Here is a 22,763-nt window from a genome sequence, read left to right as displayed (position 1 = left end):
TGGCCACCAGGTTGAGCGTGTGTGCTGCACATCTTTGATGAGGGGAAGGAAAAAATGAAGCTCCCCATCTCCGTCTCCGTCCCTTCACTCGTGCACAGGCCAGTGCTGCAGATTTCCTCTTCATCGTTTCCTCCTCAATCCAGTGGCATGCCATACCAAAGAAACTTTGATTGTGTGCAGTCCATATGTCTACTGTTGTGCACACATTTGTCACTTTCTGAAATGTTGCAGTCAATGTTTCTTTCATGACAGCAAATTCCCTCTCAATATGCTGAACTAGAGTCTTTCTGCACATGGCTGTTTTGCCCCCACTGATTCCCTGTATGAGCTTTCTGAATGAAGGCTGGTCGACCAAGGAGAAAGACTGGACATCGTCAATGACAAATTCAAATATCAGTCTATTGACTGAAGTCTGGGATATGCTGTTTTTTCCAAGTTGAAGTTTAGCTTGTTTTAGCGGAGGTCTCTCTTGTCCATGTTCAGATTCAACAGGCTGCTCAGTCAGCTCAGACTGACTTGTGTCTTCTTTGGTCAGGAGTAAATGACTTTGATGCTTCTTGAGGAACACATAAAGCAAATCAAGTAATTGTAGGGTATGTTAGATTGTAGGGATGTGGTTTACACATCTTTTTTGCATTTCAAGGTACAGACACAGAAACGGCTCATTCTCAGGAGAGCTCTGGAGAGCCACTTTTAGATTGCTGAGATTTAGAGCTGCAGATTGATCAGGGACAATACACTAGGAATACAATATGGTTGCACAACTTAGACCCATGTGAAATATGAGACCTTCAAACTTCCCAACCTTTTTTTGTGCTGAAAGGAAGAATAGAATTCACTTACCCGTTTTTGTGGTTGAAAAATCTTGCTGATAGTTTACAGTGGAGACAAAGATGGTGCCACTGCTGCAGCTAGATGGCAGAGGTCAAGTTATTTGTGCTGAATACGTTCTTGAATTTTCTAGCCATCAACACATCATTCTTGCTTTCCTTCATAATTATTACATAATCTCGCTACCCTCAAAAGTTGGACTATATTGTTGCCTTTGGTTGCTATGTGATGCGATAGGATTGCCATTAGGCTGTGTATATCCATCCTGGACATGCTTTCTTCAGGCCAAATCATTCTAACAATAATAACTGCTTATCAATACGATGATGACACCCAGGTTTACTTAGATTTTTCACTAAGTGACCTTTAGACTTGTGTGAACAGCTTAAGGCAAATAAATGTCTCTCAACTCTATTATAAAAACAACACTGTCACAACCCACTGGGGCAGGATAAAGTCTGTGATGCGACTGTGCTATGTTGACCAAAACACTGTGATCTTCATGTATTTCTGCTATGTATTTCAGTGTGCAAGTGAAATTCCCATAAGTAGGATTAATGAAAAGTCTCATGTCCACGTTTCATAGATCATATAGATAGATACAGAGAAAACAGGTTGAGGCAACAAAAATGTCCGTATACATAGAAAAAAGACAGTCATTCTCTGAAGAAATACACTTATTTGCTGGATTGTGCATTTTAAATAATGGGATATGCAATATGCAAAATGAACTAACACACTTGAACAGTCCTGTAATACATTAACCTGATGCACTGATTTGTGTTTCCACACAGATTTTGCTTACAACTGTTGTTTTCAGAGGGCAGAAAATGTATCCAAGATTTTCTTTTGCAGAACCTCTAATTAATTAATGCCAAAGTTTACAGCTCTACCCATATATATTCTATGGAGTATTTTTGTTCCAAGTTCAAAAACTTTTTTTTTGCTATTATGTGAGCAAGGAGAGAATGCATTTTCCACTGCAGTGGCTACTGAAGAGCATCGTCAGCATGTTTTCCTGCTGCTAGGATATCAGAGCCCTAATTCGACTACTGGCATCTCATCCTTTCTCCCAGAAACACTAATTGGTTTGGCGGCAAATAATCTAATTGGACACTGAAGGTTAGTTATGTGAATCCACACAGAGCCGGCCCTCCGCAAAACCATTCTTATCTATTGCTCAGAAAGAGACTCAGAGACTGAGAAGGAGGAGGAGGAAGAGGAGGACAACAATCCTGTTGTATCATTAATTCCAGTGAAAGGGTGGAAGAGGAGTGAGGAGGCGATCACGGAATGTTAAAGTTTGTTTTAGGCAGCTCTCATGAACACATGTAATTCTCCTGGATAAATTCCTCTTTTCATCTGCATTTGTCTCGACTTTGTGTCACTCTCTCACATTGATTCTTGTTGTTATTCTGCACTGATGCAAGAGATTTTTTTTCAATGATGCACCAACTGTGTGGAAACAGAAGTTTTCACTGGATATATGTGTCTTTGAAGAGATGAAAGATCACATAAACTGAACTTTTTGTGATCAGGAGGTTTAGTTCCTCTTTGTCATTGTTTTAAACATAACTGTGGCCCTTGTGTGGGATTATTTTGTGTCTGTCACGTTGTCCCCCAGTGTGTAATCTGTAAATCTGTTTTGTGTCTCTTTGTACTGTAGTTGTACTGGAGTTTCTCTGTTATTTTATGTCTGTTGTGTAGCTGTTTTGCATCTCTGTAGACATTTGATGGACTTTTTTGCTTTTGTTTGTATTCATCAAAAACCTTGTTTTTGCACCTCATAGGAGTCATTTTGAACCTCCTGCTTTTGTGCTTATGTTGTGTATCTTTGTTGTCATCTCCTTTTGTGTTTTATTTTGTGTCTATGATCACTCAAGTGATCATTTCAGTCTCATTATAGTCATTTTGAGTATAGTGTAGTATCCTTTTATGATCTTGATGAGAATAATTAGGAATTCCCAATATAAATTTGCAGCTTTGCCATTTATACTTTGAACTTTATAATTTGCTCATTCATGAGTTTACAGCAAAGCATTTCTTTGATTTCTTCCATTTAATGCAGAAACTTTAAAGTGTCATGTTTGCCGCAATGGGTCATTGACTCTACAGCTGACACTGAACCCTCCTTCATCTTTTCCACATAGCAATCTAAGACCAAGACCCTTGAGTGTGATTAATTATCCTACACACTGCCGAGCGTGTTGCTGAAATTTTGGCAAGCCATCGGTGGATCAGGAGGACAAGCATCTTGTCAACAACAAGGTGTAACAGGAGGAATTTCAGGTTACAAAGAGTATCAGTTTACTGTCGATAGATAAAAGTTATGAATTCCGTTTAGTCTTGTTACTATAACATTGCTGTTAGTAATTTTATTTTTACTAAAACTGTCTCCCTATAAAATAGGGCAGGAACTCACAAATAAATGTGTAGGCGGTAAATTATCAGATTAATGGTTGATGGATACACTGTACTGATTAGGCTACTAATCTTTATTGAAATGAGTGAAAGGTGAGTATATTCCTATTCCTATCAGCCTGCAGAAAATTGGTCAGATAGGTTACAACACTGCACTGTTGTAGAACATTAAATAAAAATAAAATGACAAAGTAGGCTATTCAACTTAAATCACGTTCACCACCACCCTTTGTCTCTATGTCAATGTTTTCTTTTTTCAATGTATTGTTATCAGGTTTTTTTTACTGAGAGAGACAAAGTAAACAGATGTGCTGAAGCTACATATCATGTTGCAAACACTGTGTTGTCACTGGTAATGAAGGGTAAGAACCACAGCTGAGACTGACCAGACCTAACTGACATCTAGATAGATAGATATACTTTTATTGATCCCAATACAGGTACCTGCTGTTTAGTGTGATGCTAATTAATTAGCTGTGCAGCTAATTAGCCATCTATCCTGGCAACTGACATTACTGGGTCACTACTCCCCAGTGAGTGTTTGGTTTATTCATCAAGCTGAGGTGCAGACCGAGATTTGTTTGTAAAGTGTGATGAGGAGGACTTTGGCAGGGAAGCTAATGTGGTTGGTTGGCTGGTTTATCAGGGTCTAGTTGTTAGAGTTAATGCAATATTTGATGATTAATGCAATAGTGGGGTTAGCTGGAGCAGATTTTAAATGTCCTATATTGGATAAATTGAGATTTCATGTGTTTTGAGTAAAAAACCAGCTTAGTTTTATTTTTCAGTGAGGGAGAAATAGTATTTGGGAGCTTTTTTAAACAACTTTTTTGCAGGAAAACTATTTTAAACAAAAAATAGTCATAGCAGAGCATTTTTACAAATTTTAAAATGCCTCTTTAGGGGGACTTTAAGATTTCAAAGTATGGGACCTTTAAGTTCCCTCTCTGTCCTTGAACATTGTAAATAATGATATTTTTTCTTGCTGTGAATACCTCTAAACCCAGATACAACTTATCTTAATGTAGGACCTAACGATTTTTGTAATAGCACAAGAGGCAGGTGAGTGTGGCGAACACTGCAGAGTTATCTATGTGGTGCGTTCAGGATCTGTAGATTTAGTTTTATTGATGATATTCAATGAAATCCTCATGAAAAAAACAAACAAAAAACAAGCAGTTCAGGAATTGAGATAGAGCTTTTCATTTTCTGAACCCCCCCCACACTTCTCTCTCTTTTTTATATTCCCAGTTTCTTCACTGCCCATTTTCTCCACAAAAGGATTAAGTCTCAATCAGAACAAAAGAATGGTAGAAAGAAAACGGAGACAACACTTGTTTTTTCAGGCAAATTTTGATATTCTACAAATCCAGACGAGCACACTGATTTCATTGTTCTGATGGACGTCATTGTGAAATAAATAAATATTTATCAAGGCCATTCATGTGAAAAAAGCTTTCTATGAGTAAGACACCAGTACCAAACAGCTTTTTCCTCAGGGAACATAGATATATAAAAATAATAAAAATAACCAAATGTTTTTTTTTTATTTCATGTTGATACATTCTTGGACAACACCACAGAATAGTTGCATGAGTGGCCAAATGTAAATCTCTCCCACAACATTGGCACATAAGCAGCAAGGGCAACATGAATATACCTAGTACAAACAGTAGAAAACATACATGCTTCCTTTTTTTTTTTTTTTGAAGAATTTTGTTTTTTTTAAATATATATTAATCTTTTTCTCCATTTCCCATAGTGTCCAGGAAAATAAGAAACCAATCAAAGCCATATTCTGCTGTGTGAGAAAGTATCAGAGGAAGTTAACGGTCAAATAAAATGTAACGTAAATAAAAACAAAAACAGTTACAATTAAGAGCAGACAGGTGGAGTCAGCTGTGTTGTGAGAATTTCATCATTTTAAAGATTTTTTTGTTTTGTTTTTTACTGATTCTGTTTTAACATCGAACATATCAGGCATGCATTGACAACCTCAACATCAACACCGTTTTTTGATGCATCATCAAGTCTGTGAAAATCACCAGCACAAATCCAGCGATGCCCCCCGGTTTGAAGCGGGTTCTCTTAAAGTTGGCTACAATACAGTTAAGGCTCATCATTATCATCATCATCATCATTGTCACACACTAACACTGTGGAAGTCATCATGAGTGTGTGCATGTGTGAGTGTCAGTGTAGAGAAGGAACACACGTGTTGGGATGGGAATGCTTTCATCGCAGGACCACAAACATTTCAAACAATCCAAACAAAAACATCTTTTAAAACACAATTTCTTTTTTTTGTTTATTCATTTACCTTTCAAGCTTCATGTTCATGGCCAGCTGTGGAATCTGTTTTTTTTCTTCCTCTGTGACTAAAGTGAAGATTTTTGGACTCACACACGACAACACTTATATGAACACCAACATGAATCTCTGGTGTTTTTTTCTCCCTGTCTCATCCTTTTTGGACGACCATGAAGAGCTCACAGCCTTAATGTTTTTACCAACAGGTAACTTCAGATCATAATCCCAGTCACGCAGTTGAGAGATCCAGTTCATTGAACTGGTTTTATGATCCCAGAAAAACTTCAGATGTCAAGTACCTCTCTCTACATATATTGGGTTTTCAAACTGTGAGTGAGGTGAGAGGGACAGGTGCATGCAGGTGCTCTGAAACAACTATGTGCTACTGGCAGCATCCTATTCAAGTTCTGACACTGATTTGACTGCTCACCAACAACATGCTACAGCAGTAGGAGCTACAGCAGTGGCTGACGAGGCGCCCGGTTGCCACGATTTGAATCACAACGATTCAAAAAACTCCTGACCTGACCTGACGACGCAAACGTGGCACATGTTTCACTTTTGTTGTGCATCTTTGAAAAACCTTCTACCCTGTATTTCAGGGCTGTGATCTAACCGATTACCAGTGCAAGTCTTTTTCAGATTAAGAAGCAATTCAGGAGGTATTTTTCAGATTTCTTTCAGGGTGTCTACATTTTTTGAGCCATGTGACCTTTAAGTGATAAAAATCAGATTCCAGGTGGCAGCATGAGCAAAGCCCTCGAAATCTCAAAGCGAAGAATATGGCTTTAATAAAACAAAAATGAAACAATGTGCATCCAAGAAGCAAGAGCAAAAAAGATAAATCACTGTCATAATCATCTTGAAAATCAAAATCAAAATCAAAACCAACAACTTAAGTATAGGCCAACATATAAGCCATAAAGAACTACACACGGGTCGACAGGAAGGTTGGAAAACTTGCAGTTTGGGAGGACATTTAAGAGACAGGAGGAGGCAGGCTCTGTAGAAAGGGTCGTATCAGGGTTGAGACGGCTGCTTCGATTGACATCAACGGCAGAAAGACGTGACATGGAGCCCCGTGAGCTACGCCGACTGTTCACGATAACCCAGAGGCTGCGAGATGTCCGCTGATACATCCCGTGTTTGTTCTCTGTATGATCATCACAAACGAAAAAAGATCTGGATTTTTTTTTTTTTTTTAATTCTCGGAACAATGTCCCCTCCAGCATCTCTGTCCACCGTCTTTTTTTTTTTTTAAACACTTTTAAAACCCAACGTCTCTTTGCTTTCTTGCTACTTTCTCACTGACCGAGTGAATATCTATGTGCCTGAATTCTTTGTTCAAAGGAAATTCCCATAAGCCTTTGCTTCAGTGTCTGAGAGTCTGTAGCGGGCAGTGAAGCTCATGAGACCAAAAAAGAAAAAAAAAACTTTAAATATCCTTTTCTTCTTCTTTTTTCCCTCCTGTTTCTTGTTTTAACCCAGCAGGCCATGAGACCAGACATCTACTGTCATCACTCTCTTTCCACTTTTTCCTTTCCAGTCTGTCGTTCTGATGGAGGATTGCCTTTAGATCACAAGGTCGTTGTAGCTCACGAATTTCTTTTTTGCTGCTGGACCTAAAAAGGAGGAGGAAACAAACAGGTTGATCAGTGTCTGTACCTCTGGTTGTTACTGTAGATGAAGGGTGATGGTGAAATGAGTCTTAATGAGAGATTAATGAATTTATCAACAAGTTTTTACATATGGCTTGAATTATGAACTCTCAAGAATGAGAATAATGCAGTTTGGTATTTGTGCATCTCCTGAATTGACAGTTCTTTGAGAATAAAATCCATTTGATTTGAGAGGTGTTGAGAGGTCATAACTCAGAGGGGAAAGCATCCACAACAGAGCACAAAGGAAATCCTGAAATATATTATGATAAAAACATCAGCTTCTGCAAAAAAATAACCTCAGTCTTCAAAAATGAATATCCCACACACTGAATACTCTGAATAGCAACATGAATACACATTAATCAATATCAGTGATTAAAATATACACCCGCAGGTGGGGCAGATTATAAAGCTATATTAATATTAGATTAAATGGCTATAACACCTTTACGTAGAAGGCCTCATCCACAGCATCACATCGCTCAGTTTCTGTACCAGAGCTCCTGCTGCTTCTCTAAATTTGTTGCAAGCTGATCTGAATCTACTGCAGGTCACAGACAATAGAAAATAATGACCTCACAGAACCACAAGCCGAATAACCCAAACTATCACCAGATCATTATTTTAAATTGTTGTGATAAAGATCTATAGAGACTTAAACATTAGAGTGATCACAAGGCACTGAGCAGTGTGTGGGATATCCTTTTATCAAGACTGAAGCGACACTTTCCAACACACCTGCATCTCAGACATTTGGATGTGCAGCTATTCTGATTGGTAAATTAAAACAACAACTGGCTCAAAGCAGCACAGAGGGTGGAAGGGCTGGGAGGTGGTGAATATAAATGACAGGGTGTGGTGTTAATCATGTGGTATTTTAAAAGTTAATTAGTACAAATACAATAAAAAAAATGTTGTAGGAATTTAGTGAAACTTGTTTATGATCATACCAATTAGCACTTCTTCATTATTACTGTAATTCTGCAGTGTTTGCCTTCCTCAAACATGAGTGAGTAATGAGTTACAACAAAGTCTTCGGAAAGGGTTAAAATACTTCATTAACTGATTATTTTGTTGTTGCTGCACATTTGTTCTTGCCACAGATAGATGTGGTTGTAAAACCTCTTTTTTTTCTCATCACTAAGGCCAGGCCACTACATTTTCAATATTTCTTTTGAAGCATTTTAACAACTGTCACTCGGCTGGCCTGTGGAACAAATATACTTGTATTTATCAAATGTATTGATCCACACCTGCACTCAGGCACGTCTTTTTTTCGGTTTTCATAGTGAAGTACAATCTCCACAGAAAGCTGCTTCATTATTTTGAGCCTTTTTATTTCACTGAAGGCAGATTGAGTGAAAGCGAAAATAAAACCAGTGAGTCAGTAAATAAAAACTATGTTTGTTTCCTCCTCTGTACTCGTTGTGCAGCTCACTTTAATAACATTTTTGTCTGAGGCCAGAGACGGCTGAATGGAAGTCTGTGGACCGGATGGTGAGGATTGTGCCGGTCTTGTGTGGACATGAAAACGGGGCCTTCAGGCATCAAATGAGAAGGTAGTGGAGGTGTCATCTGTAGTGTTGCCTTTAGTTATGACCACTTCCCTATCTCCCCCCTGCAGCTCTGCCTCCCACCTCCCCTCCCATGGTGACCACTTGGCCTTGAGTGTTCATCCAATGACAAATGGCTGTAAGCCAAAAGCCCATCATCAATCATGCCAGAAAGATGAAAGAGAAAATGGCAGAGTTCGCATATTAAGGCCTGAACGTGTCACTGAACCTCCATGACTTTGTCATAATGTGTCTCATTCATACAGAGACCACTCAGTTACGGTCTGACAATATCAATACTGTTAATACAGGGCTACACAGCACACGAGCAAGCTTTTTCTTTTTTTAGTCACAGTCACAGTTGTGTGACACTCATTTACATGCATCCAGAGACAGAGGATTTAGATGTTCTGTCGCCTTTTGTTTTAGGATGAACAGGGGAAGCTGCCTCTAAAGTTGTTGATGTGCAGGAACAGCTGGTATGTCTAAACGTCCAACTGACTTTCTTCTGATATGTAGGCTAGATGTTTTTTTGTGTTTTGACAAAGATTGGTATTGGAAAATGTATGAAATACAGTCACTGTCTATGTGACCTATCCATGAGGAGAATAGCTGCATCACTTATACCAGAAAAACAAAGTACAAGATACAGACTAAAGAAAAATCTCTCTGAGAATTCCCAGACATGGTGACAGTGATCAGAACAGATCGTCACAAAATCCTCAGGCCAAAACGAGTGATTTACAACACGTATAGTCAACAGAATTTAATAATCAGACTTGAAACAGTGTTGAGCTGACATTACAGAGGGAGATAAGGATAAGATAAGAATATGAAAATGTTCTTGCATGAGACCTTCAGGCATCTTCCTCTGCACGTCGAATATTTTAATATTACGGATAAATGACTGTTGGGATCTTTTTTACCAAATGTATGCTCTAATAATATTTGTCAAATAACCTTAAAAAGAAAAGAAAGATATTGAAAAGAAAGTTTGGTGAATTCAGTCACTGACGTCCTGTGCCCACTGGTGAATTTCCACATTCATCCTCAAAGCAAGATTTCAAGGGCGGGATACATATGTGGAAGTGTTAGAAAGACTAATCCCCAGAGAAATGAATGTAGCAGAAGTATTTCACTCCTGCAGACACGCAGGGCAACACTGAGAAAAGGAAAGTACTGCTTGTAAGGATTCTTTTTTAGAGCAGCCATGGCTTTATGAGTTTTAAGAGATATATAGAAGCCTTTGTTGTATAGGGAATAAGCCTTTGCAGAAAGGCAGAGAGGTCTATGGAAGTCGAATCAGAGAGATTTGGCCTTTGAAGAGCAGCTGAAACCAGAAGAACAGCGAGAGATAGAAGTCTTTGTTGTCTGAGAATCAGCTGTTGGAGCGGAGAGGATGGAGGAGGAAGGAGAGAGCGTCATAAGTGCGCAGGAGAGATGAAGCCATCTTAAGTGACTGAGGGCTATTACGGTGTCATGAAAGAGGGGGGTTGCGGGGGGGCAGGTGAGGATGAGTGGAGAGAGTGAGATTGAAAAGAGAGGGGATTTAAAAATCGAGCAAGGGGAAAAACCAGTAAACCTGAGGCTAAGTGAGCAGACAGGGCAGAAAGAGAGAAATGGAGTGAGGAATGAGAGGGGAGTCGTGCGAACGGATCGTCCAGGGCCAACAGATGGCTCTGTGGGTCTTTAGGGAGTCCTGACTGAGCTGTGGTCTTCCTGCACAGCTCCACCACTTCTGTGCCCTCTCTACCATGAACTCCCTCAGAATAGTAAAACAGGGTAGAGTCCAGAGTCCCGGCACTGTTGATAACACCACAGGGAGACCCACCCCAGTGCATATTATTAAGAAAATAAGGGATTGATTTATGAGCCTTGACTATCAAGATACTCAGAGCTGCAGATGCTTTGTCCTGCTGAGGCCTCATTACTACGTCTGCGTAGCGCACCAGAATTTAAACATACCAACAGGACCTTAGGGCCAACATATAGCTGGGGCGTATAACACAAGGATTTGGCGTTTATAGTGCCGCTCTGAAGCAAAGATTTCAACAGAAATTCAAGCTAATTTTAACAAAATGTATTTTAAAAATCATCAAAAGTAACTGTGAATCACAGCAACATCAAAAACATTCTTCCAGCGTTTTCATGCAGAATTTGAATGTGCACATAAAAGCATAAGAAGTCTTAAGAAGAAACTGCCCACAAAGAGCTGCGCCTATCATCCAGACCATCTCTAACTTTGAATGCTGGTGGATGACATTGCTAACACCAGGCTGGCGTAACGAACAGCAGGCTAACTACTGTAGGCTCGTGTAGAGTTTTTTTATAACGTGGAACATCTTACTTAAGCAAATTATCAACTTCCTTGATGATTCACAGGTTTTGCATATTTAGACATTTGATTTTAAAGGTGCCATATGTAAGAATGTGGCCAAAAACGGTTACTGCAGTCAAATTCAAAACACAGTGATCTCGTTTTTTCTCCCAGTCGTAGCGGCAGCTCAGTGGAAGCAGACCGGAGGCTGAAATGCGACTGACGCTGCCGTGACTGGGAGAGAGGGCTGGCGCAACATGCCAACACGTAAATTCAAAACATGAACATGATTTGCAGTCTGCAAAAAAAGATTTTTAATGCGAATACTCTGGCTGTACAGTACTATTGTTGTTGGTGAGTTCATCATGTTATATGAACATTATTCCTGAGTCTCTGTGACATATTAGGAGGATTTTACGGCCAGTTGCTTTAGATTTCTTACATACTGTACCTTTAACAGTTAAACAGCTAGCCTGCTAATTGTAGCCTAACTGGTCACTGCAGTCTCTGTAGCTGCACATCATAGTGGTTCAGACGGGTAAACAGGGTGACGTAGGGCTAGCAAGTCAAAACCGCTGGCCACATGTGGCGCCTGATAAGAAGTGACGGCAATGTACAGTACAGGGCGTGATTAAGATTCTTTTGGCCAGATCACTTCAACTATTGTATAATATATTGTGTGATGTGAGCAGCATGTCAGGTGAAAACAGTGCACAGGAGGTTGACTGGGAAGACATCGAATCTCTTAGATTAGACTAATCTGTGGATTTATCTTAAAAGTCCAAGGAAGAATGTCTCCTCTAACTCCACTCTCTCTCGTGATATCGCTTCACAAGTGTTGAATAAGCGATCTTCCTGGCTGCCACATGCACAGTTTATGTCCTGATGAACGCAGGAGCAGTGCAGTATAAATCTGAGGTCTTGGGGGTCAAACGTTCGGTGAAAGTGCCACCCAGTATAGCACAGGAGAACGACTGTAAATCTGCCACTCAAATAGTCATATTATGCTCTCCTCTCCCTCCTCATGTAAAAGTTATGAGTCAATTGAAAGATTGCAATAAAGAGCTGTAGAAGTATACTTAACATTCCCTCCACACACTCCCTCCTGCATCCTTCTCATCTCTCACTCTCTTTTTCTCTCTCTCTCTCCAGAGCGGCTCTCTCCCCCTCTCATCAAACCTCCACAAGAAAATGGATCAAGGTCAATACAGCAAAGCAGAAGAAGATTAATTTGCTCTTACCTCTGATAAATTATGAAATTAGCCTGTCAGGGGGAGAAAAACATGATTTGGTGAGTTGTCCCCGAGAGCCCCAAAGAGAAACCCACAGCGGGGTAGAAGTTTGATCACATTAGCATATAATTTCAATTTATGCACTCTTTATTTCAGGGAACATTTGGGTTGAATCTCTTTCTTTATTCTTTAATAATACATATGTATAAAACACATATCAGAGTTATGGTTTCCTGTGGAGTAAAATGATGTGTGTGCATGCTCATTATGCTCTTGCTAAAATGCATGCTCTGTTCATGTCCACCATGGTCAAGTTAGAGGAATACTCAGCACTGAAACGTGTTGAGCATAGCAGAGCAAAATATGGGGGTTTCTGGAGGCAAAGAGTGAATGGAATTTGGTCAGAGTTAAATCGCTATCCCATTAGTAACATGGTAAACATTTTACATGATGCTGTTTTTTTTTTTTACACTTGCACACACTAAACTGTTCTAACTGGACTAAAATTAACCTGCAGTACATGGACTTCACCTTTACTTACACTGAGTTTCTGAATGAATTTGCAAGATATTAAACACTACAGAGTGTGCTGACAGCTTACATCTGTTTTCAGTTAAGACCTTTTCAGCTAATTGAATTGTATTTGTAGTGAGATAAACATTAATGATGGCTTCCTGTAAAAATCTGACTACAGATGAAAGCTGAAACAAGAACCAACCCCGCCTCCTAGAAAACATCATGTCTTGTCTATGTACTCTGCCTGGATTACAAATTGTTTTTCAAATCAATATAGCACTACTTGTATTTTAATATAAGTATCTATATTTAATAGTATTTAATATCTACCTGTGCTCTGCTAATGCAGCAGTGTTATCATGTAGCTTCAGCTAGCTGTGAACTGGAAAAACAGAAAGTCAAATATGATAATTTGGCTGGTACGTTATTATTATTATTATAACCTTTATTTATTCTCGAGAGACATTGAGGTTACCCTCATTTTCAATGTCGTCGAGTTAATTAAACTTGTCCTATCCTGTAAATAAAGTATAAAGTATAAAGTTTCCAAATTGTCCAGGCAGCATTACATTTTTTTGCACATTGCATTTAACATTATTTCGAAATAGGGCAAGTTATTTCGCAAAAGAGATAAAAAGGCAACTTATTCAAACAAATATCAAAATCAGCTGTGGTCATGCAAGAAATAAACATGGAAAGTAGCTCTATTCATATTTAAAGGAGTGTCTGACTGTCAGTGAAATCATCGTCTCTTTCTCTCTGAGAGTATGTTGTTCAGATTAACAGGACACCATCTCTACAGTGCATATGATACGAAGCTACAGCGAACAGCTAAGCATAGCATAAAGACTGGGAACAGGGGGGCAACAGCTAGCCTAGCTCTGTTTACAGGAAACAAAATCCATTAACATTACTATACAAAATGTGAGTTTAAATAAAATGGTTTCCTGACCTTTTCTTGGCATCATATTTAGCCCACTACTGACTCTCAGACAGAAGGAGAGGAAGAGGATTTCTCTGAATGTTGAATTGGTCCTTTAAAGAAACAACATGTTTGTATGTTAAAAGAAATCATCTGGATTCTATTGGTCACTTCCCACAACCAAGTGATGTGTCATATTTATTATGATATAACAATCATTAGAAGTCACCATGTTTGCAACAGTTGCTTGAATCAGCTGCAACATGTTTTAGTGACACAGTTTAAAATCTAATAGTAAATAATTAAAACATGTTTTCATTCCAGTAGAGGAAATAGGCACAACATTAACTCTTCCTGCAGTCAGTGACATTAAATCCAGTCAGTTCAGGAGGTGAAAGAAATGCATGGTTGGATGAGTAAAATAATAACATGCTTTATTACATTTCGATTGATTTTAGGTCCAGTTTTACACTTCATTTAGTTCAGTCTATATGTTGTAGCAGGAACAGTGTGGAGTTAATATAAAGTGTTTTTGCACTGAGCACTTACTGTTGGGGTCGACGTTCTCACACAGCTCTGTTTTGGCCTCTCCGTTGGGCCGGTCGCTGGCCTTGTGGGAAAGTCGGGACGACATGGTGGCGGCCGTGACAACTGCTTTGAAGGAACGTTTCCTCTTCTGCACATTGAGCTCAGGGTGGAAGATGATAACGTAGACTTTGGGCATGTAGAGCATCCCGAGGGCCACGGATGCACTCAGATTCATGGAGATGGTCAGCGTGGTCGTTTGGATGTACAGCTGGAAGAGGGAAGAAAGGAAGGTTAGATGGAAAGGCAGAGTTAAACTGTTTGTCCTTTAAAATAAACCCTTCATGCAATGGGTGCATGCAATGGGTGCATGAAGGGTTTATTTTAAAGGTCCCATATTGCACAAAATGAATTTCCATGCCTTCTTTGATTATAGATCAGGTATAGGTTCGATAGTGTATTAATACTGTGAAAATATCTCTATATAAGCCCCACTCCACATGCATACAGCATGTATTCAGAAACTGAGCCTTGAAACCAGCTGTCAGGACTTCTGTAACTTTGTGATATCACAACACAGCAGTCACCAAGCCCTACCCCTTACAACGCTTGCAGGATTTTTTATTTATTTTTCTATTTGTGTGTGTGTGTTTTTACCTAAAATTTGTTCTATCTTTTATAAGTCAGAAAACAGTCAGTCAATCAGAAGAGAGGCTCAGAGTCACCTCTCCTTTGATTGGCTCACACACCTGAAACCATAACAAACAATGTACAATAAATTACCAGAAAAGTGTGAAATATGAGACATTTATTGGCCCATTTGTTTGTCTTGTTGAATAAAAGTGCTTGACTGACTAAGGAAACACAAGCTGTAATAAGCCTGGGCAGAGATGTGTTAAAGAACCAAACTTTTGACATGTTTCATGAGCTGGTGAAAGATTGTTTTTTATTACCCAGTGTGTTCTCGACCCTCACCTACAGGAGAGAGCAGCAGCAGACAGCTGGGCCACAGCATAAATGTTTTATGCACTGTGTATATTGCACTTGCGTCCGGAGCCGCAGCCCTCTGAACCCAATAGAGGGCTAATATTGGGCCGGGATGAATGCATAAAGAGGCCCGGCCGTGCTGTAATGGGCTTCCCAGAGTGGCTTTCACAGAGTTCAACCCCACTGTCTTTATGTGTTATGGTCCTGCTGTCACAGTCTGATGTATACCATTTACAGAGAGAAGTCACAGGCTGAGTCACAGGAGACTGTGGAGGGAGGAGGAAGAGGAGAAGGAGGAGGAGGAGGAGGAGTGTTTTCAGAGAAGGAAGGAAAGAAAGAAAAGAGGAAGTGGGGGAATATAGGAAAGTAGGAGTGTGTTTAAACCAGCAGAAATTATCAGATGTTTTGTCTCCTAATGTCTGTTAAATAATGATGTGTTAAATAAAGAGGAAGCATTGAGCTGCTGTTGTAGTAACCTGCACACTGTGAATGTGCAGGGATCAGAGGTTATTTTGGAAGCCTCAATGTGCTTTAGTGATGGAGAACTCTTATTTTGGTGTGTCGATGTCAGAGGGTAGTGATAGTCCAGAAAGAGGATGGACAGAAGATACCTGACCTAGTTCTTCATGTTATGTTCAAGTTCATCTTTATCTCTCTTTCCAGGATCATTACTCATCTGCCTGCCTGGGTGTGCTGCTGACTGGAGCTCCAATCCACCGCCACCTGCTGCCTCCAGCCTGTCACTCGGTCTCCCTCATTCATCTATCCTGCCCAGCTGGTCCAGCCTTTACCGAACCGCCCCCTGCCCTCTGCCTCATCCAGCTTCCTCACGTGTTCCACCCCCATGCCGTGCTACCCTTCCAATGAAACATCTTTATCCTTCTACTCTTAAATCTATGTCTGTGTAAATCACAACAAACAAAACATTTAAGACAATATAGTGAAACACAGTTGGTTGCTATAAAGTAAGTCTGAGCCTGGATTCTACTTTATGTCTGTAGGATAGTCCTTTATAATCTTTTATAAACTACGGTGGCTCTGAGTGTTCAACAGAGTGGAGCTTAACAAAAAAACACAAAACGTGGTGAACCTGGTTGTGATGTGGATGTTGTTTCGAAGAGACATAAAAAAAAGTGTTTAACTCTCAAGACCAGTATATTAATCAATACAATTGATTACATTTTAAACACTGATTATATGGGGCCAAAGTGTGACTACTGCAGCAAGGAAATTCCTGTTCAAAAACTACTACAACTACCACACCTACTACAACATCACTATAACTGTTCATCAGTTACGTAGGTCAAAGCCAAGCCTCCTGCCAAACAGGAAGCATGCAGTGAACATGAACACAATTTATGGTGGTGGTTGCACAGACTAGTCGACTACTTGATTAGTTGTGCGCTGAATGAAACTAATCCATCACCCTAATTGTTTTAAATTGTCTTCTCTCTCTGAATGCACGGTCTTGGTAAACTTGGTTAGTAATTTTATTCTAGGTGAGGTTGTCCAAAGTGAGGATGTGGATGATTGTGAAGGAGAGCCATTAGTGGTGCAATGATCAGTGTTGATCCGTGATCGCTCTCCACGGATCGGCACGCAAGTGTTCCGCGGATCGTTAATAATAATAATAAAAAAAAGTTGTGTGTGTAGTATGGTAACACTAGCGCACAGCTTTTCAATGAAAAAAACAACAAAAAAACACTTGCACCCCCGCAGTCGAATAAGCAGGAAATTAAACAAAACAAAACAAAAAACTCATATAGGCAGCTTTACATCGCGCACAATAACCAACAACAACAACCAACCAACCAGGATCGAAATAATGGATACAGATACATGAAAGAGATTGTTGCAAAGCATTTGAAAAAGCATTCTCTCCTCCTGTGATTTTATTTATGACAGGAAAAATATGAATGACGTCATCAGTGACTACTTGACTACATCGACTCGACTTTCATAACATTAGAGTCGACTTTAAAAAATCTGAAGCCATGCAACCACTAATTTCTGGTTGATTAATGAAATGAAAATAAAATATTATCTCTGTCTGACTATCAGGCTGAAGTCCCAGCACACACACACATGGACCCACACACTTATGACTGATACAAACCAGTGAATTAAGCATGTGATAAGAGGGCAGCTCTCTGATAAGATGATGTGTCAGATGTTTCTGAAGATTAATCTAATCACATCTGATTTGTGGTGTGAGTCTGCCCGTGGCTGTGTATCTCTCCATTTGATTTGTATGTGTGTAAGACTCGTAGGTCAAACGTTTAAAATCCGGCCATTTTTAAGAGAGGACAAAAGACAAAAAAAAGAGAATCTCGAGGAAGACAGCGACTCTAACCGAGCTGGAAGGAAGAGGTCGGACGCAGCGCGACTGATGATCAGAGGCGGAACAGGGACCTGATCTTTGTGAGGTTTTTTGTTACCGGACAATAAAGCCAAAGTGAGATTGTAGATTAAACTGGGAGCTGGACCACGGGCGAGGTTAAGTTGATCATTTATCTTCTTAAGTTGAAAAGCTGTTTCCTGTGGGCTACTCAGATCCTGCATTTATCAAGAAAACACACAGCAGGACCGCAGCTTTGCAGTTCTTATCTACAGTGGCTGCAGGAAATATTAAATATCATGTTCGCCTTGGTTGAAAAAAAGGAATCATTTCACCAATTAAAATCATCCCCAGTGTTGGAAAGTACATTCACTACCATATACAGTAGGTAAGGTTCATGTAGCATACTTAACTATGTACTTTCTATCTAATTGTACGTTTATGAATTATCCACCAGGGCACATTATAGAGGGAAGTGTTATACTTGTTACTCTATATACACAATGGTTTTATGAGACTTTAAATTGTCTCTTGTCTTTTTATATTGTTATGTCTTTAAGTCACTGATTTATGATTGACAGTGTATTTTTTTCATTCAAGTTTGAATCAAGTTACGTTTTGCGTTCTAAATAAAGTGTCCTACTGTTCTGCTGGACCAGTGTCAACTACTTTTTTAAACACCCTTGTAACTAAAGATATAATTCAAACAAATGCAAGATGTAAAGAAATGAATCATTTACTGTAAAATGTGAATCTATGTGTTTTTAAAAATAAGTTTAAAATGTTAATATTTATTTTAATAGTCAAGGTTTTTGAAGGTTTATGATCTTAGTTTGTTCAATCATCCAGTGAATGGTCACCAATAAAATATATTGTTTATAAAACATTATGTTTGAAGGATTGTGGCAACCTACTCCTTAGCCCTTAAAGTTTTGCCCCTATACTTGACAGCAATGCATGAAACAAAGGCGTAGGGCTAAGTGAGAGGGCTGAGGGGAAGTCAGTAGTCAGTAGGCTAAACAAAACAAACTCAGAGCATAGAACGTGAGAGGATCCCTCTAAAGCACAAGAGTGTTCAGCGACAGTTAAAGCCCACTGGCATTTTCAGATGAACATCATATGACAGATCTAGGTTTTGGTCGTAATGTGGCCGGTGACACACACCAGAGTCTGCATCGCATACACACCACAAAATTACATGTAGGCAACAGGCCCATTTAGTGGAATACACAAACGTGATAACTGTCAAACCCATAATAATGGAGCTGCACTCCTTTTTGCTTTGCTGCAGCGACTGTGCTGCTTTTTGCTTGGATTTGATCGGTCAGTTCTTCATAATGCTGGATAATTATTGTCTGCATTGTTGAAATACGCCACTCCGCTGCTGGCCACTGCCAGACATGTCCATGTTTTCGATTGGTCAGAGGCTGCAGACACCGCCCCTTTCATGTGAACGCGCTCATACCCAGGGAAGCCTGGGTTGACTTGTGGAGTAGATAATGTTGAACATAATGTTGAAGTTGCTTTGTAGTATACTGTACAGTACAGACCCTTGGTTGTTTAATATAGATGCAGTTTAAAAACAGATGCTTTTTTCATTCATTCCTGCCTCTAAAACACAAACAGTCAATGACCTGATTGCCTGACGACAGGGCTCGGCAGTGTTAGATCCATTATCACACCTGAGAGGACCGTCCATGAGACCACATCTCTGAAATTATTTCAAAGAAGCTCAACACAGTTTCATCTGTGAACTGTTGATAACGGCAGAGTTTGTTCAGACCTCACATCGTCAAAGGCTTTCATATCTTTTCTCATCATCTGTGTTTGTAGAGTTTGCGTGTCAAATGGTCTCAGCGGGGAGCCGGGGCGTGGGTGTAAATAAAGTCCATTAATTAGTCTTCCCTGGGATCTCCAAACAGGGGGAGGGAGGGCTCATTATGACTCTGCTCAGACTGATACATATCAGTGTTGGGAGTGAAAACTCTACCACACAGCTGGTGCGCTGCATGCTGGGAAAGTGCAGCAAAGTTGTTTTTTTTAACAATCAGCAACTGTTACACACAGATTTTTTTTTCTTTCGTCTTGTCGAGCAGAAAACTTCTCTCTTTCTCTCTCAGTAAAGCAGCTTCAGGCTGAAATAAATCTTTTTTTTCTGTTCTTGTCACGTTCACATTGGCTGATCCTCCTCACAGGAGGACACTGTGTCATTGTATGAAAGCAGCAGGCACAGCACAGTATTTGGCCCCATATGGAGGCAAACAGCCTACAGTAACAACAATTATGTAAGAGCACTGGAGCTGCAGGGTGTGACGATGTGTGTGCTCAGCTGGATGTCAGAAACATAAGGTTGATATACGAGAAAAAAAGACATGCATCTGATTGACAGTGGGTGTACTGCATCAAATACTAATTTTAGGAGCACAAGCATAGTGTTGCATAGTTGTATGCAGATACAGACCACCTTCGGAGGTGGTTTGGCCAATCAGATCACAATCCATCCTCAATGAGTCTTGGGTGCATTTACACATGTACTTTCATGTGGTCAAGCAAAGCAAATCTGATTGCAATCCGATCACTTAAAACGGATGTTAATGCCAGGTGTAAACAGGGTCGAAGAGAGAAGTGTAGCGCATAGAGAATTAAATACATAATAAATACATCCTATATAGGGATGAGATTTTACAAACGAAACAATCGGCCAATTATTACACATTATTAAAGGGGCAATCTTTAAGTTTACACTGGCATCAAACATGGTCTCATGGTGTGTTGCTTGGTGTCTTCAGGGCAGATCAGAGGCTACAGTGAGTTGATATCGAAAAAATGATAAGACAGGCCAAGGCTAGCTGATTAGCATGCTAGTTTTATTGGAAGGAAAGCAGTGCCATTAATTTTCTCCTTTCCTCCCCCTTTGGATACAGCTGTTGTTGAGTAAAGGAATGAAGTCTGATGCTGAGCTTTTACTACTGTAAAAAGCTGTTGATAATAATGACTATGTAGCAGCATCAAAATGTACCAATAGCTCCTTTGATAAATCATATAAATAATAATTAGCTGTAGCCTTTGAAAATTAGTCCACAAATCAGCTACAATAGATCCATTCCTGCATTGTTTTTCTACAAAACATTTACAAGAATTCATACTTTTGATTAATGCTAAAAAAAAAAACTTTTGCAGTATCTTTACAGTTTGGGATTAAGTACAGGATGTGAACACGCCTTCTATCACTGAGCACAAGATACAAGACATCCCTAAAATATCTGCTCAGGAGAACTACATTTCTACTTGAGTGGAAACAGAGCCAGATGTGCAAAAAGGAGACAGCTGTGTGGAGCGACTGTCTGATATCATGTGTGACAGAGAGAAAGAGGAAGATCCAGAGATGAGCGAGACAGAAAAGGGTACAAAGGAAGAGCAATGCAGAAGGATGTTGTTTACTCCCATGCTGCTCCTGGTCACATCAGCATTTATGACATTTTTTCAAAAAGGAATTTCGCAGTTAGTGGGATCCCAGATAAACCCACACAGTGTTAGTGTCTACATCACTAGTATTCACAGCGTTGAGTCTTTAATTAAATGAGGAGCTGTATTAAAGATCAAAATTATGGGTTGTGTCTGCATCACTTAAACTGCAAAATATCATTTCCCCCTGTTACTGTGAGCTAAGTTATATGGCTACAGTAACATTAGCATTAACAATGAAGACATAATGCCACTCTGTGGGTATGGTATCACTGCTGGTCTTGCAGCTACAGTGACTGCCAAAGCTCTTGTTAAGCGGACATCATACCTGCTCAGAGCACAAAACCACATTTGGCTGCAGAGAAAACGTGCAAATGGCCCCTTTAATAAGCTCATTATCACAAAGAACCATCTCCCCTCTGACAGAGTCCTGCGTCAGCGTTTCTCTCCCTGAGTTTCTCCAAGGAAGAGAGCTGAAAGAGTAAAATCACTCCTACATCAGAGTGATTTATTGGAGACAACATTTAAAGCTGCTAACTAGGACTTACAACGATGATGATATATTATCATAGCAATATATTTATGATGACGTGCTGTAACTTCCTGGCAGATGTGGTTTGAAACATTAGACATAAGTACATCTAGGACTGATTTCCTGCTCCAAGCTGCAGGATAAATAAATAGGTCCATGTATATTTTCTGTTAACACATGCAGAGGCCACCGGGTGCATTTTGCTGATACTGACAGTCATGATGAAATTCTATATTTTCTACACTTATGTCTCCCTGCAGTGCCTTGGCTGTGAGAGTATGAAATTTCCATGTGTGAACAAAAACCGTGTGGTGTCTACTGTACTGTTTTAGGGGATAATGAGGATTATCTCATCTATTTGTTCATCCCATGGGGGAGTCCACTGTGCTCTGAATGTTACCAGCCTCCCCCCTCTCTGGATGTCGAGTAAAGCCTCGAGACAGCATTAGAATCCTGGAGCTGCAGTGGAGGCTTTGCATGAATCTGTGCATGATTTTTTTTTTTTTTTTTTTTTATACTTGAGTGAATTCTGCTGCAGGTCAGAGCTCCGACAGTCTGTCAACGTGACGAGCTCTGCATGCTTTATGGATGTTGGATTGAATTTACATACAGGAACCTGTGTTCACTGACCTAAATACACACACGTCCTGTTCCAACAGCAGATGACTAATGTAATGCTCCTGCGTTCATATGCATGTGTGGGGGTTACGCCTGGGTCAAGGACCAAGCACAATATTATTATTCAAATTCAAAATACATAGTGTGTGGTAAATGGAAATTATAAAGAAGGAAATGAGAAAAGGCTGAAAGCACTGAATTAAATCTCTGGCACCAATTTGACTATAAAAATATGAACATGGATGAATATAAATTTAATACATACAGACGTTTAACCCCCCTCTTTTATTGCATCTTGTTTTGCAGTAATGGAATGTATATAAGTACTTTTTCTCCATAGTCTAGTACTTGTACTTGAGTTTTTAACTTTATTTTTCACTTCACATTTCTACTTAATGAAACTTTGTTTTATTCTACTATATTAACTTTACATCCTTGACTCTTTTCAGTTCAGGATTTTTTCATTGAAGCATATTTTTTAATGTAAACCAGTGATAACATGATGACATACTGTGGATCAAACTACCGCTGTTAA

At 39.6% G+C, this 22,763-nt stretch overlaps 1 protein-coding gene across 2 annotated transcripts in view; it reads right to left on the bottom strand.

The window, feature by feature from the left end:
• Nucleotides 1–6,271: 6,271 nt before the first annotated feature.
• The window catches only part of grm7 (glutamate metabotropic receptor 7), a 304,574-nt gene continuing 288,082 nt past the window's right edge, over nucleotides 6,272–22,763 (bottom strand). The window contains exons 9-11 of one of the 2 annotated variants that reach the window (XM_085776778.1): nucleotides 14,313–14,559; nucleotides 12,335–12,357; nucleotides 6,272–7,184 (exon numbers count right to left, since the gene is read on the bottom strand). In XM_085776778.1, coding sequence (XP_085632904.1) covers nucleotides 12,353–12,357; nucleotides 14,313–14,559 — 252 coding nt within the window. In that variant the 3' untranslated portion in view covers nucleotides 6,272–7,184; nucleotides 12,335–12,352. The remainder of the gene's footprint in view (nucleotides 7,185–12,334; nucleotides 12,358–14,312; nucleotides 14,560–22,763) is intronic. The other variant, XM_085776777.1, reaches the window with a different exon arrangement.

The sequence above is a fragment of the Trachurus japonicus genome, chromosome 5, assembly GCF_045865225.1.
Source record: "Trachurus japonicus isolate A0001 chromosome 5, Traja_1.0".
NCBI classification, from domain to species: Eukaryota; Metazoa; Chordata; class Actinopteri; order Carangiformes; family Carangidae; genus Trachurus; species Trachurus japonicus.
This window is presented reverse-complemented; position numbering and strand designations above follow the sequence as displayed.